The sequence below is a fragment of the Callorhinchus milii genome, unplaced genomic scaffold (assembly GCF_018977255.1).
Source record: "Callorhinchus milii isolate IMCB2004 unplaced genomic scaffold, IMCB_Cmil_1.0 Scaffold12, whole genome shotgun sequence".
NCBI lineage: Eukaryota > Metazoa > Chordata > Chondrichthyes > Chimaeriformes > Callorhinchidae > Callorhinchus > Callorhinchus milii.
In genome coordinates this window covers 19433965-19447724 of record NW_024704753.1, presented here as the reverse complement: position 1 = coordinate 19447724, position 13760 = coordinate 19433965, and the positions used below count along the sequence as shown (strand labels likewise).

The following is a 13760-nucleotide window of genomic DNA, read 5'->3' as shown; positions in this document are numbered from 1 at the left end:
GCGGGTGGGGAAGGGACGGGGGAGGGGGGGGGGAGGGAATTTGTAACTTAAACCCACTGAGATATCAAAACAAAATGTTTCTGAATTTAATTTAAGATAATCCTTTCTATTTTTGTGTCCGTCTCCGCACGGGTTCTTACATCAGTGTGGGAGCAAGCTTTGCTCTCTCCCAACTGAGGGAAAGGTCACATAATCTCCGGGTTTTTCTCTCTGATCTCTCGTGTCAGAAACTAAAAGGCCGCAATGAGCACTTTTGAGGGAAAATAAATAAAGTGCTCCGGAGCCTGGGCGCTTCGCAACACATATGTGGGTTGCCCTCGGAATCCTGGATAATGGCAATCATCTGATTTCAAAAGTAGAGTTGTCACTTCCCGATTCCCAATTGTGTGTTTTATGGCTTAAAAAGTATCAACGGAACCTTTCCTTTGCCCCAATTTAGTTACTATACCGATCCCTGCATTTGATGCAGCGCCTTATCGCGTCGTTGAGACATCTCCAAGCGCTTCACTGTGAAGCATGCTGTAAAGTGAAGTGACTGCATATTTTGCGGGCGAAACACTTGCTTCTCTCCAGCCCGCCCTCATCTCCTGAAGGTCCAGACTTGAGCTGGGTTTAACACCGCAAGTATTAGCTGCTATTCCCATAGGTGGTTATGTTGTACATGTTTACACTTGTAGACTGGGGGAGTTGGCCAAGCTATTCAACCAGGTGGAAGTCAATGAGGGAAAAGTCCTGCTGCCCTGTTATTATAATAATAATAATAATAATCCCGGCATTTGACACAGCGTCTCATCACATCTTCGAGACGTCTCAAAGCGCTTCACGGGATACACTGTAAAGTGAATTGACTGTGTAAAAAAAAACTATAAATAATTCTTTTTTAAAAAATGGGTCACTCAATCCACGGCTGTTTGTGGGGACGCTGCCGTGCGCAATTGGCTGCCGTGTTTCGCCCCCCAAAAATACACAGTCACTCCACTTTACAGTGTATCCTGTGAAGCGCTTTGAGACGTCTCAACGACCCGATAAGGCGCTGTATCAAATGCAAAGATTATTATTATTATTTTTTTGTGGGTGAAATAATACCCAATATTTACAGACCCTCATTTCCAACAGGACAGATGGGGGGGTGGGGGGGGGGGGTTGGGGGGTGGAGTCACTACACCATAGTTAGGAGGAGGAACCTTAGCTATTTTTTTCCCTTCCTTAGTTGAGGCTGATTAACGTGGGCTGAATGGCCTCCTACTGAGCCCTGCATACCTCTGGCTCTGTAGCACTCCTCCCTGCCCAGTCCCACTGAGCTCAGCTAACTTGCTACCGACGAGGGATAAATGGTAGTTTTGTGGTCTTTATCTTTCAACAGGAGAGTGGGCCGTGCATTTACCCACTAAGCCACCAAGAGCGCTCCAGCTTTGTAATGTTTAATACAGGTTTAGGAATGAAGCTTTAAGTGCCCTTTACTAGCCATGTGGAGAATATCAAACGTTTATTTTAATTGAAAAGGCAACTAACATACAGCCCCCGACGTCAATCCAGTGCAGTGTGGCAGCTCGGAGTACTTGAAAATTACCGTGATTTTATTAGTTGGCTGAAATAAAAATCCACACTGTATATGTTATAAAAACACACACACAGGAAGCAGTTACAGGTAGAAATACAATCTCGGGGTTTATACAGCTACGGTTATATTGAGCTTTTAATGATCCAGTAAGGCTCAGTGCTTTAATAAGATCAAGTTCCTTTAATTATGACATAAAGTATACTGAAATATTCACTGGTAAGAAGGGGCAAAAGCAACTTAAATGTAGTAGTGACAGTTCAAGGATTAATGCAATTTTGTTTTTTTTTATTTGCCGAGCTGAATAATGTATCTGCTTGTAATCTGCCATAATACTATAGCACCATAAATCTAATGTCAAATACTGTACATTCAGGCCCCAAATCACCAATAGCTTTCTGATGTCACGCTATTTCTACAGTCAGCGTGTACACTGCGCGAGTACCACACCATTTAAAAAAAAACCAGAAAGATTCAGTTATTCCATGTATCTGTGAGTAACATCAGTATCCAATTTCTGGCGTTTTCGTGGGATTCTCAGTTTGTCAACATCAAAACGACCCCATTGAAGGAATTCACTACTAGCTAAACCTTATCACACATCTCTCTCTCTCTCTCTCTCTCGCTCGGGCTTATTTATAGAACGTCCTTGAAATGCATTGGTTTAACCCTTAGAGTCTCTTTCTGGAGCACATCACCATTTTATCACGAGACTTCACTGTATATTTTGTGGGCGAAACCAGAAGAGGAGTCGTTTCATAGCCATTGTCCGTCCACTTGACTACGTGGCTGTTGAAAGGAGAAACCAGCAGGAACAGGACTTGCCATCGTCAATAGCAGAGATTATTTATGGCCTTCAGAAAGCCTTTCGCAAAGAGGGAGAGAGAGAGAGAGAGAGAGAGCTATAATGACCAGATGTGGATCCATTATTTATAGCGTATTACTGTAGAGCACTTGCAGGACTTTAATGGAATAAGGATTTTTAACTCTATTCTGTTAGGGCTTTAAAGATCAGCTATTGCAGTTTTGAGAAATTAGTTGAATTTACATTACAGCTTTAGGCAATGGGGCTGAACCTCTGGTCTAGTCCTAGGTCTTTTCATTCATTTAGCTCACAAAATTAATATTAAGTGGCTTTTCACATCAAAGTGTTTTACAGACCAGAATGCATAATAATAACAATAATAATAATCCTTGCAGTTTAATACAGTGCCTTATCACGTCTTTGAGACTATATATACTAATATACTATATACCTTATATACTATAAAGTGAATTGACTGTATATTTTGTGGGTGAAACGCGGCAGCCAATTACGCCCAGCAGCGTCCCCACAAACAGCCGCGGATTGAGTGACCAAGTTATCGTTGTTGTTATTTTTCTTTGAAGGGATTATTACCGCCGGAAAGTGCGACCCACCAATTGACTAACAGCCGAGTTCCTATTTACTGCTGGTAAACAGAGACGCGTGTGTGTGTGGAGAAAGGAAACTTGCCTCACGTTTCATGCTGCCCGGGAATCGAACCCAGATCCTCTCTCTCGCTTGCGAGGCGAGGGCTCTAACTGCTGAGCTACAGGACTACAGAAAATTCCACAGACCGTGAATTTACCTGCAGACGTACCCTGCTCGTAATCTCCTATTCCAGCCGGCGATTTCTTTGCAAACTCCTGCAGGTTTCACTGCCGAGGGGCAGATGGGGAAGGAAGGGTGTAGGGACCTGGTGTCAGATTGTACAGCCAAGGCTCAGGACCTGGCTGGGACATCAAGCGCTTTGGGAAGGTTTGGGTTGGGGGCAGGAGCACAAATTCTAAACTCTCTTAGGGACATAAAGCACTGGCTTTAGTGAACCATCAGCTGTCAAGCTGGAATGCTACTCAAATTCTAGGTGGGGTGGTGGGTTTTAATTGCGACACATTTCATTAATCGAGGGGGGGGGGGGGGGGGGGAGTTGTGGCGTGTGGGAATAATAACACATTTGACTCCTGTCGGGCTGTATAACAATATCTGAGCGAGTTAAATATCGATGCAAAAGTACAGGTTTTCATTATACATTAAAAAAAAGACAAAGATTTCTTTAATAGTCCTTTACCTTTCTACACGTACAGAGAGGGGCAGAGAGAGAGAGGTGTGTGTCTGCCTGCGATGAAAGAAAATAGCAGAAGAAGCAACTCAAGATGGAGATGGAGTCTCTAGACGTCTCAAAGCGCTTTGCAGAGTAAACTGTAAAGTGAATTGACTGTGTAATTTGTGGGCGTATATATATATTTATAAATATATATATAATAGTGGCTCTAAACATTTTAGCCAGTCAAAGTGAGCTGTGTCCTCTCTCCTGTGTATCCCATTTCTACTCCATATTTGAGATTGCTGGCCAGATGGTCTGAATTAGTCGAACTGCCTCTTATTTTTTGCTAGGCCGTTACATTCCACCCAATCTCCTGTCAGAGACCTGGAAGTAGCCCAGATGAGAGCTGCTCCATACCTGCTGTTCCACGGTGGTCTTGGCAAAACACAAAGCAGATTTAATATCAAGTCGAAAGCTAATAAGTAAAAAAATCCCTGCACCCTCAGGGTAACTGAAGCATTAGGGGAGGAATTTCTTTTTATTCGTAAAATAAATAAAGACGCACAAAACAAATCTGTCGTTCCCCAACCTACTCGCGAAATACGCAGAGTTGAATAAGTATTTTATCCTCTTTGATCCGCTGGCTTTATTCACCCTGACGCTCTCACACTCAATCACTGTCTGAACTCCCGGCTAAACACATAACAATTCAGGCCGAGGGAACATGGATAGGGTTTGGGTTTTGGCAGCTCAGTCTGACAATAACGGTCAAATGGTAAAACCCAAATGGTAAAGACCAGATTGTATTATATTTCAACCTTTTTATAGGTGGCCTCGACTTGTCATTAATGCATTGACTTCCCATCTTGATGGATGTCAGTCACTTCACATCTCTTTGTCAGCTCTTGACCAGACAACTGGGAACGGCAAATTTCTAGTGAGAATGTTGCACATGAGGCTGAAGTGGACAACGACATTGATGTATTTTCCTCAAGTCCATCTGGTGTCAGATGACTGACCGGCCGTTAATATACTACATCAGGCTCCCAGCTCAGTGACCTGCTCTACCACCCGGACTGTAATAATAATCACGTCTTATCACGTCTTCGAAACGTCCCAAAGAACGCTGCAGAATACAGTCACGCAGTTCATAACCAATATCCATTTATGGTCCTCATCTGAAGCACGAGTCGAATTGTGACACATTACACCTTGGGCCACACAAATAGTTTTTCCATCACTAGATTGTTTAAATCGAGCGACAAGCCACGAGAATAAAATTTGCCAAAGAGAGTTTTGGTTAATCGAGCGATCGTATTGAAGATTCAATCGCTTTAAAAATAACAGCGTCACTTCAAACGCCAGGAAACTGTCTCAGAGGTTAGATAGAGGTTCCACAGGTTTGGGTTACACTCCTCTGGAGTATATTCAAAGCTACTGTCCTTTCCTGAGAACATGGGGCAGGATTACTGTATTTCAGAAGTTAACAGATACAGTTACATTCACAAGACAGCACAGAGATTAGTGAACCAGTAAACAACTGGGACTTGGGAGAGGCATTAAGAGTTTATCTCAAGCAATATCATAATCTCTTCAACTCCAAGACTGACCCCACGAGAAACTTATATAAAAATCATTCTCGTATTCTCGGTTTGTTTTTCCTGGATTGGAAAATAACCCACGTAATGGAGTAGCTGCTCATAAAGGAAGCTTTCTGCGGGATACAAGAACCCGTTCATACCCAATATCCATTTCAAAAAATTCTGGAGGGATCACTTAGCTCTCTAATCCACTTTACACGAATCCAACAAGAGTAACAAGAGAACTGGTTTCCAATGGTATCGTATTGCAATCTCTGAAATTTCAGGTCTAGAGTTCGATAGGATTATTGTCCTATGAAGTTATTTGAAATATTCTTATAAAGCTAGCCATTATAGGCAGATGCATTTTTATCTCAATTTCACCTTCTTGTGATTTCTCCCCCTGTTACATTTGCCATTATTTTCCGTGGAGGTAAATAATCTGATATTTATGACTATTTCCCTATTCTCTACTCATAATAATAATCCTGGCAGCTGACACAGCGCCTCATCACGCCTTCGGACGTCTCAAAGCGCTTCACAGGATACACTGTAAAGTGAACTGACTGCGTATTTTGTGGATGAAAAGCGGCAGCCGAATGCTCACAGCAGCGTCCCCACAAACTGTGGTGGGTTGAGTGTANTTTTTGAAGGGATTCTTACCCTCGGAAAAGCGATCCGCCAATTGACTAACAACCGGGTTCCTGCTCACTGCTGGTAAACAGAATACCATTCAATTGAAGTTGTACTGTGTAACGGAGAAGGAGCCCTTCAGACATGCGGACCCTACACATTGCGATGTTGCCAGGCTATTACTGCTGCAGACATAACCTCACGTTAGGTAATCCTCGTGTGAACGTCTTTGTGGATCAAGGATGTGGAACTCATTAACCATCAGCATACACACTGACAGCTGCTGCCTGTACAGAAACATTGATCAACAGGAAACCCACAAGTAAAAGCGAAACACTGTATATTATAAATAATTACACATTAGACTGTACTCTGAGCTCTGGGCACAGGTGACTAGTGTGGAATCCTCAGAGCACTGCATTGTAATCACTTCCAGGTACCTTTTATTCGGGCTATAATTTAGCATTTATTATAGAGCTCGCATGGGAGAGATGTTCAGCTGGTTTCAGCCTTGGCTCCTGGCCCCCTACTGATAATCCCACTTGCTGCGAATACTTTTTGATAGAAATGTATTTGGCTCAAAATCTACAGGAAGACATTCTGTAACTGCTTCTCAATAGCCATTCCTTGTAGCTCAGTGGTTAGAGGGCTCGCCTCGCAAGCGAGAGGTTGCGAGTTTGATTCCTGGGCAGGTCAAAACCTTAGGCAAGTTTCCTTAATTCACACACATGCCTCTGTTTACGTAACAGTAAATAGGAACCCACTTGTTAGTTGATTGGCAGATTGCTTATCATGGGGTGATAGACCCTTCAATTTTTTTTAAAAAGATAATAATTTGGCCACTCAATCCACGGCTGTTTGTGGAGACGCTGCTGTGCGCAATCGGCTGCCGCGTTTCGCCCGCAAAATACGCAGTCAATTTACTTGGCAGTATATTCTGTGAAGCGCTTTGAGACGTCTCGAAGGATCTTGCTTCAACAGGATTTATAAAGTATTTAAATGTGTAAAAATGCAGAGACTGACTGCTGGTTCGTTTCTGTTGAGTTAACTTTATTGATGGTAATAATAATCCTTGCATTTGATATAGTGCCTTTCAATTCAGGAGGACACCTCACTATTTTCCCAGTATTTAACCATAGATGCTTATTGTCAGTCACTACACTTCAAAGAAATTTTACTCCTAATATTGTCTATCACTGTATGTTACCTATAAAAAAAAATCTCATTTAAGGCATCAAACATTGATAGAATTTTATTGGCAACTTATCCGCCACAGCTGCTTTTGCAATAAGTTTACCTCACATTGTTCAGTGACCTTTCCACCAAACTAATCCCTTTACCCACTGGGAATGTTAAATTCATTGAGAATCTCCCAAGAATAGAGGGGGAGAGACAGAGAGAGAGAGAGAGAGAGAGAGTATTTCAATTCATATGAATCAATCACATCGTGTAAATTCACCAGCATACTGTTCACGATTCTTGCCCTCATATATATATATATATATATAGCTGCATCTCTCTGCTGATCTATGACAGATAGGATCTGGGATAATCAAACCCAGGAACAGTTACCCACACAACACTGTCTCTGCATTTTGTGTGTGGCTTGGGAGAGAGAGAGAGAGAGACAGACAGAGCTTGGCTCAGGAAACATAATTGGAAGCTTTTGTTTGGCTTGTGAGAGTGTTTTCGTGAACTTGGTCAAACACCCAACTGTATAATAGCACTGTTCCAGAAGCTTGTTTTCAATTCCTCTCACACCCAAATTTTCTTCCTCTGTTGCGTGAAGAGCAAATAACTGACTTGAGGGGCTACTGTAGGGCTCAAGGTCAAGTCACAGAACTGCAGGAGGTTCGCTGACCTTGTGCTGGCTTCCTACGCCAGCCGGCAGCCAATCGCTTCACAAGAAACGCAGAGTAATTCTGACCAGCTGCTTGATACAGCATATACAGTACATAATATTATTATTATTACTGCAGGAAAATAGTATCTCAAGTTAAACTTATCACATCTCAAAGCGCTTCACAGAACATCCCGCAAAAGCGAATTGATTGGGAGAAAAGCAGCAGCCAATTGCGCACAGCAATGTCCCACAAACAAGTCGTTTGCTCAAGTCAATTGGACGTGTGCCTCTGATGACTCTACCTCTGCTGCTACTAACTGCAGCCCCGACGAACCCAGGGTGACGTTCCTGGAGCTGGACGCGACTGCTGCTATTTGCTGCCAGCGAGGCAAGGCATTTGTTTTCTTCGCTCCTTGCTCTCGTGGGCTACAGGAGTATTGACCTGGCAGAGCTCTCCCGCCCGCACAGTGTTCCCTGACAACTCTATCTAATCTATTCTGACTCTGACATTTCCTGCTCCTGTAGCCGCCTGACATTTCACAAATTGTGGACCCGAGAACTTAGCCCCGCGACCATCAGCAGGTCCTTGTAGATGGAAATGATTGTTTCCGTATCATTGTCACATTTTAGCACTTGGTTTTAATGGTGTAACTGATACATTCCAGTGCTAATAATCATTTCCTACTAATGCGGACGAGCGAATGTGGTTTTGCTACACCTCCGAACCCACTCTCCCAACGCCTCAAAACACAGCGTTGAGGCTCCCCCTACTGGTGACCGTTGAACATTCGCCAAAAAAATGCTCCAATAGGTTTGGGCTTCGATGGGAGAAGGGACTTGACTTAACGTGTCTTTGTGTCCCGCGAGCGACCACTGACGCGCTCCCCTTATGATTGCTGAGCCGTGGCTCAACCCGTCAGCTCACCTCAGCAAGGAAGCGATCACAGAGGTCGGACGAGCTGACGAGGATTCTGAACTCTACCCTCTGTGGGGTGGATGGGGAGCCAGGCGAGGGAGGGTGGGGGTGATGGGGTGATAGAACCCACATAACCCCGCTCAGTTAAAGTGCAGCACAAGACGACTTACGCAGTGTAAATGAACACAGTCCAACAACAACTTATTTATATAGCGCCCTTCAAGCCAGATGGCATCTCAGAGGGCAAACCAGCCTGCCCTGCCCTTGGAGACCAAGGGCGCCTTGTGTAGACGTGCAAGAATTCTTCAGACAGAATGGCACATGGCAGCCAATCTGTTCCGGCAATTGAGCAATGAACCAAAAAGTGTCTGTCGGCTTTCGAACCGCCGTTTTCCACGAAACAAAAAGTTCTGAAATATTTATTTGATAACTGTATAAGCCTGAAATTCTTCTCGTGCGTTGACTTGGGTTAGAGTACACAGCACGGAATTAAACGAAAGTCAACGCCATAATAATAATAATAATTATTATTATAATCATAATAATCCTTGTATTTGATACAGCGCCTTATCAGGTCGTTGAGACTTCTCAAAGCGCTTCGCAGGGTACACTGTAAAGTGAATTGATTGCGTATTTGTTGTGGGCGAAACGGGGCAGCCAATTGCACACAGCAGTGGCCCAAAACAGCCGTGGGTTGAGTGACCAAATTATTACTATTTTGGAGGCAGGAGTAGGTGGGGGTATATAGGCAAACACGACTCTATATATATATATATATGGTGAAAAGGTCTTACTTGCTGCATTCTTCGCATTGGATGCTCCCAGTGGTCTCCTTTATGGTGCGTTCAGACACAAAGGCTGGATACTCAGTGTCACACGGCAGGAGAACTTGCTTCGATCTCTGAGCTGCAATAAAGCATTACAATTGACCGAAGCGTTAGTCGTGAATCTAACGTTTTGTGGGAGGAAATGCATAAAATAATAATATCGACGGTAAGTTTGAAATCCGGGATTTACGTCTAGAAATTATTCGTTGGGGGTCAAACCTAACGAGAATGGTGTCATTGGTAAAAAAAAATAACCCCTGATCTGTTAGTCTGGGAAGAGGTTTAGATTGTACCATAGGCATCGGGGGGCCTGGGGGTGGGGGTGGGGGGGGTGGGTGGGTGGGGGTGGGTGGGTGGGGGGGGTGGTGGGTGGGGGGGAGAGAACCAATGACATTTAAACCAATTGCCCCCTTGTGGCAATCCTGAGGAATTTCACTGTGTTGCTGCAGCTAATAGTAATAATAATCATCTTTGCCTTTGACACAGCGCCTCATCACGTCTTCGAGACGTCTCAAAGCGCTTCACGGGATACACTGTAAAGTGAATTGACTGTATATTTGTGGGCGAAATGATACTGATACATCTAATTCATCCCTTCCCCCTCCCCCCCTCTCCCCCCTCACTCCCCCCCCCCTCCCCCAAAACCACCCTCCCACTTGAAACGTGCTTTTGGGGGGTGTCCCCGACTTATTGGACTAACAATTCACTGATGTTTGTTGAACGTTTCAGTTACTGGAAAGTCGAATTGTGGACTACACACATACAAGAAGTTTATTACCACACTTTCAGGCAACGGACAGCAATATAATAAGTCAGAATATGCTCAGTGCTGACACACACACACACACACACACATATCTTTCCAGTGCCGGGCTTCATATTCCTGTTTGAATCATTTGCCCAAAAGGAAGATTAACATTTTTGTTTGTGTTTAAACAAAAAGTGCGAGTTTATAAGTCCCAGAAAATTGAATAGAATGGAATATAATAATAATAATGATAATCCTGGCATTTGGCTTCTTATCACGTCTTTGAGACGTCTCAAAGCGCTTCACAGAATATACTGTGAAGTGAATTGACTGTGTATATTGTGGGCGAAATGCTGAATACGGCAAAAGAGAAAATAGGACCGCTTTTCCACAGCTTCGCTTTCCCATTTAATTACCGTACACCAGGCACAATCTGTGGGTTGCGTATAATAAAGCAACGACTTATCTCCGAAGGTTACACAAAGAAATCCGAGGAAGCTAAGTGGAACTGGAGTGTTCTGGTTTATCTAACGGGTTTCTGAGACAAGTCAGGAGAATTCCAATCCCATTTAAATCTACTCTTGCGGGAATTTAATTGATGTCAGTGGGACAGAACAAGGTTCTGCATTCTCACTAATGGTTTTCAGACCATTTAGAATTGTAAATTCCCTGGTACTGGAACATGTCGTGTCTACGAGCACCTTCGCTCCACGCAGTTGGAAAAGCTACCATAATTCCTTCCTGTCTCTGACTCTCCTGCCTTCCGGCTTTTTACAAAACTCAGCTTGCAAGGCAGCTCAAAACAGCCAGCCAGCCAGGTCGCTTGTTCTGTTCCCAGCCCCAGCCATTATGGCAGCTGCCAAAATTGTAATCAGAGTTGCCGGACACGTTTTCAGGGCTACGGGGAGAGCCCGGAGCAGTGGGATTGATTTGGAAAAGCTCTTTCAAAAGACCCGGAGCAGACACGATGAGCCGAATGGCCACCTCCTGTGCGGTATAATTCTATGATTCTATGGTACAAGGTTTTTTTAGTCAAGAAAGAATGGAGCCATGCGGGGATCGGAGGAGCAAGATTCCTGTCTTCCCATCTATATTCATTAGTTTTGCAAATCACTTCCCAAAACCGGCTGCTTCTACCCCACAAACCCCCGGCTTCTGCTCTTGGCAAACTTATAGGAATTGCTCCATCCTTAAATATTTGGCAAAATATGATCAAAATAGCACCTGGATAAAGATTTACGCATTATCCATATGCGATATAATGATAACGGTTTCTCCCACAAAATACACAGTCAACTTACTTTACAGTACATTCTGTGAAGGGCTTTGAGATCTCTCGAAGACATGATTAAGGGCTGTGTCGAAATGCAAGAATTATTATTATTATCGGTTAAAATCACAGTTGTGTTGCTGTTAGCGCAGCAGAGATTCTGCATGTTGCATATCATGTTACCTGTTGTCTTTTTAATAAACATTTCTCTGTGTGTCTTGTCAAGTCGCATTTCATTGCTATCAGGCAACAGATAACAATTTCTGAAATGTGTTCAATGACAAATAAGATGGTGAAACCGTATCCTTGCGCAGTGGGAGGCTGGCTTTATATATTACAGAGAACGTCGTTCCATAGTGTGCTGATGGAAACTGATCCTTGGGAAATTGCCTATCCATAACAAGCAATGTCAAATTAATGGGAGATCCAATCAGTATGCAACAATCTGGGAACTATTATAGCGTTATTCAGAGAATCATTAGATCCATAAATTATACTTCTTCAATCTTCTACATGACAGGTTTCCCCCATTTCCATTGAAAGATCTGCCATTGGTATAACTGAGGGCTGGAAATCTCAATGTTTTAGCTGCTGTCAGAACTCATAGGGACTGTAACTCATTCAGGACGGACTAATTCGTTTGCATATTCTGGTTTATTTGAGCCAAGAAACATTCTAAACTCAAACAAGCGCCTTGCCTGTCTTCAGAGAGCTAAGTCCCTGACAGAGTGATGTTTTGATAGGGGAGTGATGGTGGATTAGGACATTAGCAGCCATGGAGGAACAAGTATCTGAACCCAGCAAATGAACTAAATAAGCAGTGAGGAACTGATGCCCATGTTATACCATCAAGTCACGGTGAAAGCCACAGCAAAAACAAACACTGGTCTGATCAATGTGACCTGGGAGCGAATGCTGGTGTTGAAACAACAACAACAACAATAAATGGCATTTACACAGGGCCTTTCACAGTGTCAGGACATCCCAAAGCCCTGGACGGTGGGTTGAGATCAGGGGGATGGAGGGCAGGGAGAGCAGGAGGGATGTAGAGGTCGGAGGGTGACCGAAGGGGCGGTCGAAGAGTAAGGTCTTGAGACCACCTGTTCAAACTTCTGAAGCAAGTGTAAATGTGGGTGGAAAAAAAAGATTTTTTTTTGTTTTAGCGCAGACTCTGTGTTAAGATGCGTTAAGCTTTAAAGCCACCAAACAAATTAAATATTTCTCTCAGGTGGAATGTGTTTTTATACTCAAAGCAGGAGTAAAGCTCCCTCTCTGTGCTACACCCTCTAGTGGAGTCCGTGCGAAGTCTCTCCCGTCCCACCCCATCATTCTAATAAATAAAAGTGGCCAATATAGAGCCCAATTATAGGCAGTTTTGTGCCTTGAACCTATTGAATCAAGACTCGTCTTAAAACCCATTACATGTAAAACTCTGACAGAGGACAAGAGATTTGTTCTCTCCACTCATCTAGCGTTGACTTGAAGCCCGGGGTAGATGGAGAACATTCAACCTCACCCATTCCTTCGAATCATTTAACCTTTTTTACTGTTAACACCTGTTGATTTCTCGCAAATTAACTTTTACTTCCACAGGATATCTGAGCACTGAGACCCTCTAGTTGATAATTCCATTTTCTGGGGCTGGAATAAGGAGAAAAAAAAGGTACCTTTTACTGTGAAGCCTGAATTCCACCAACTGCAAAGATTGAATTCCACCAGAAATCTAGCAAAGATTGAGAAAAGAGAGAGTGCTGGTTAGACTATTTACACAGCTAGCGTTACACTACGTTCATGTCTATTGCAGAATTATCCTCAGCACTTTTGGGGCTGCAGTCCTTCGTTTTTATGGTTGGCGTTGGCTGTTTTTCAAGAACTTCTCAAGATCCATTTATCAATACCCTTATTAACACACCACACCGCAGCAAACAGTTATGCGAGGGGGACATTCATAGTTTGTACCATAGCTACTCTGTCAAAAGGAAATAATACAGTAAAGAACACACTGGCCAATCCAGATAACATGGGAGTCACTGTTCCTGGGAAATCTTACCCCGCAATGGAATCACTTCAGGTAGAGAGGAAGAATGTCACTCTCTACGTAGACTTCCTCTAAGGGCAGGTTTTATAGACTGGATTCTCAACAGCATGACTGCGCACCCTTCAGCAAAACCAGACCAAGGGCAATGATGGACTTGCAACAACAGGACTGAGTCGACGCATTTTGACTATTATTATATGTCGTAAAGACATTCGTGCAGCAGTTGTTTTTTTTTAAAAAAACAAAAGATTCTCGCTCTAGAGTTTCAGGCTGTGACCATG

At 43.4% G+C, this 13760-nt stretch overlaps 1 protein-coding gene across 2 annotated transcripts in view; it reads right to left on the bottom strand.

Annotated features, from left to right (window-relative positions):
• Window positions 1-13760, bottom strand: part of cacna2d3a (calcium channel, voltage-dependent, alpha 2/delta subunit 3a) — a 167803-nt gene that overhangs the window by 4948 nt on the left and 149095 nt on the right. For both annotated transcript variants that reach the window (XM_042339495.1, XM_042339497.1), the window contains 2 exons: window positions 13109-13164; window positions 9391-9502 (listed from right to left, as the gene is read on the bottom strand). In XM_042339495.1, coding sequence (XP_042195429.1) covers window positions 9391-9502; window positions 13109-13164 — 168 coding nt within the window. The remainder of the gene's footprint in view (window positions 1-9390; window positions 9503-13108; window positions 13165-13760) is intronic.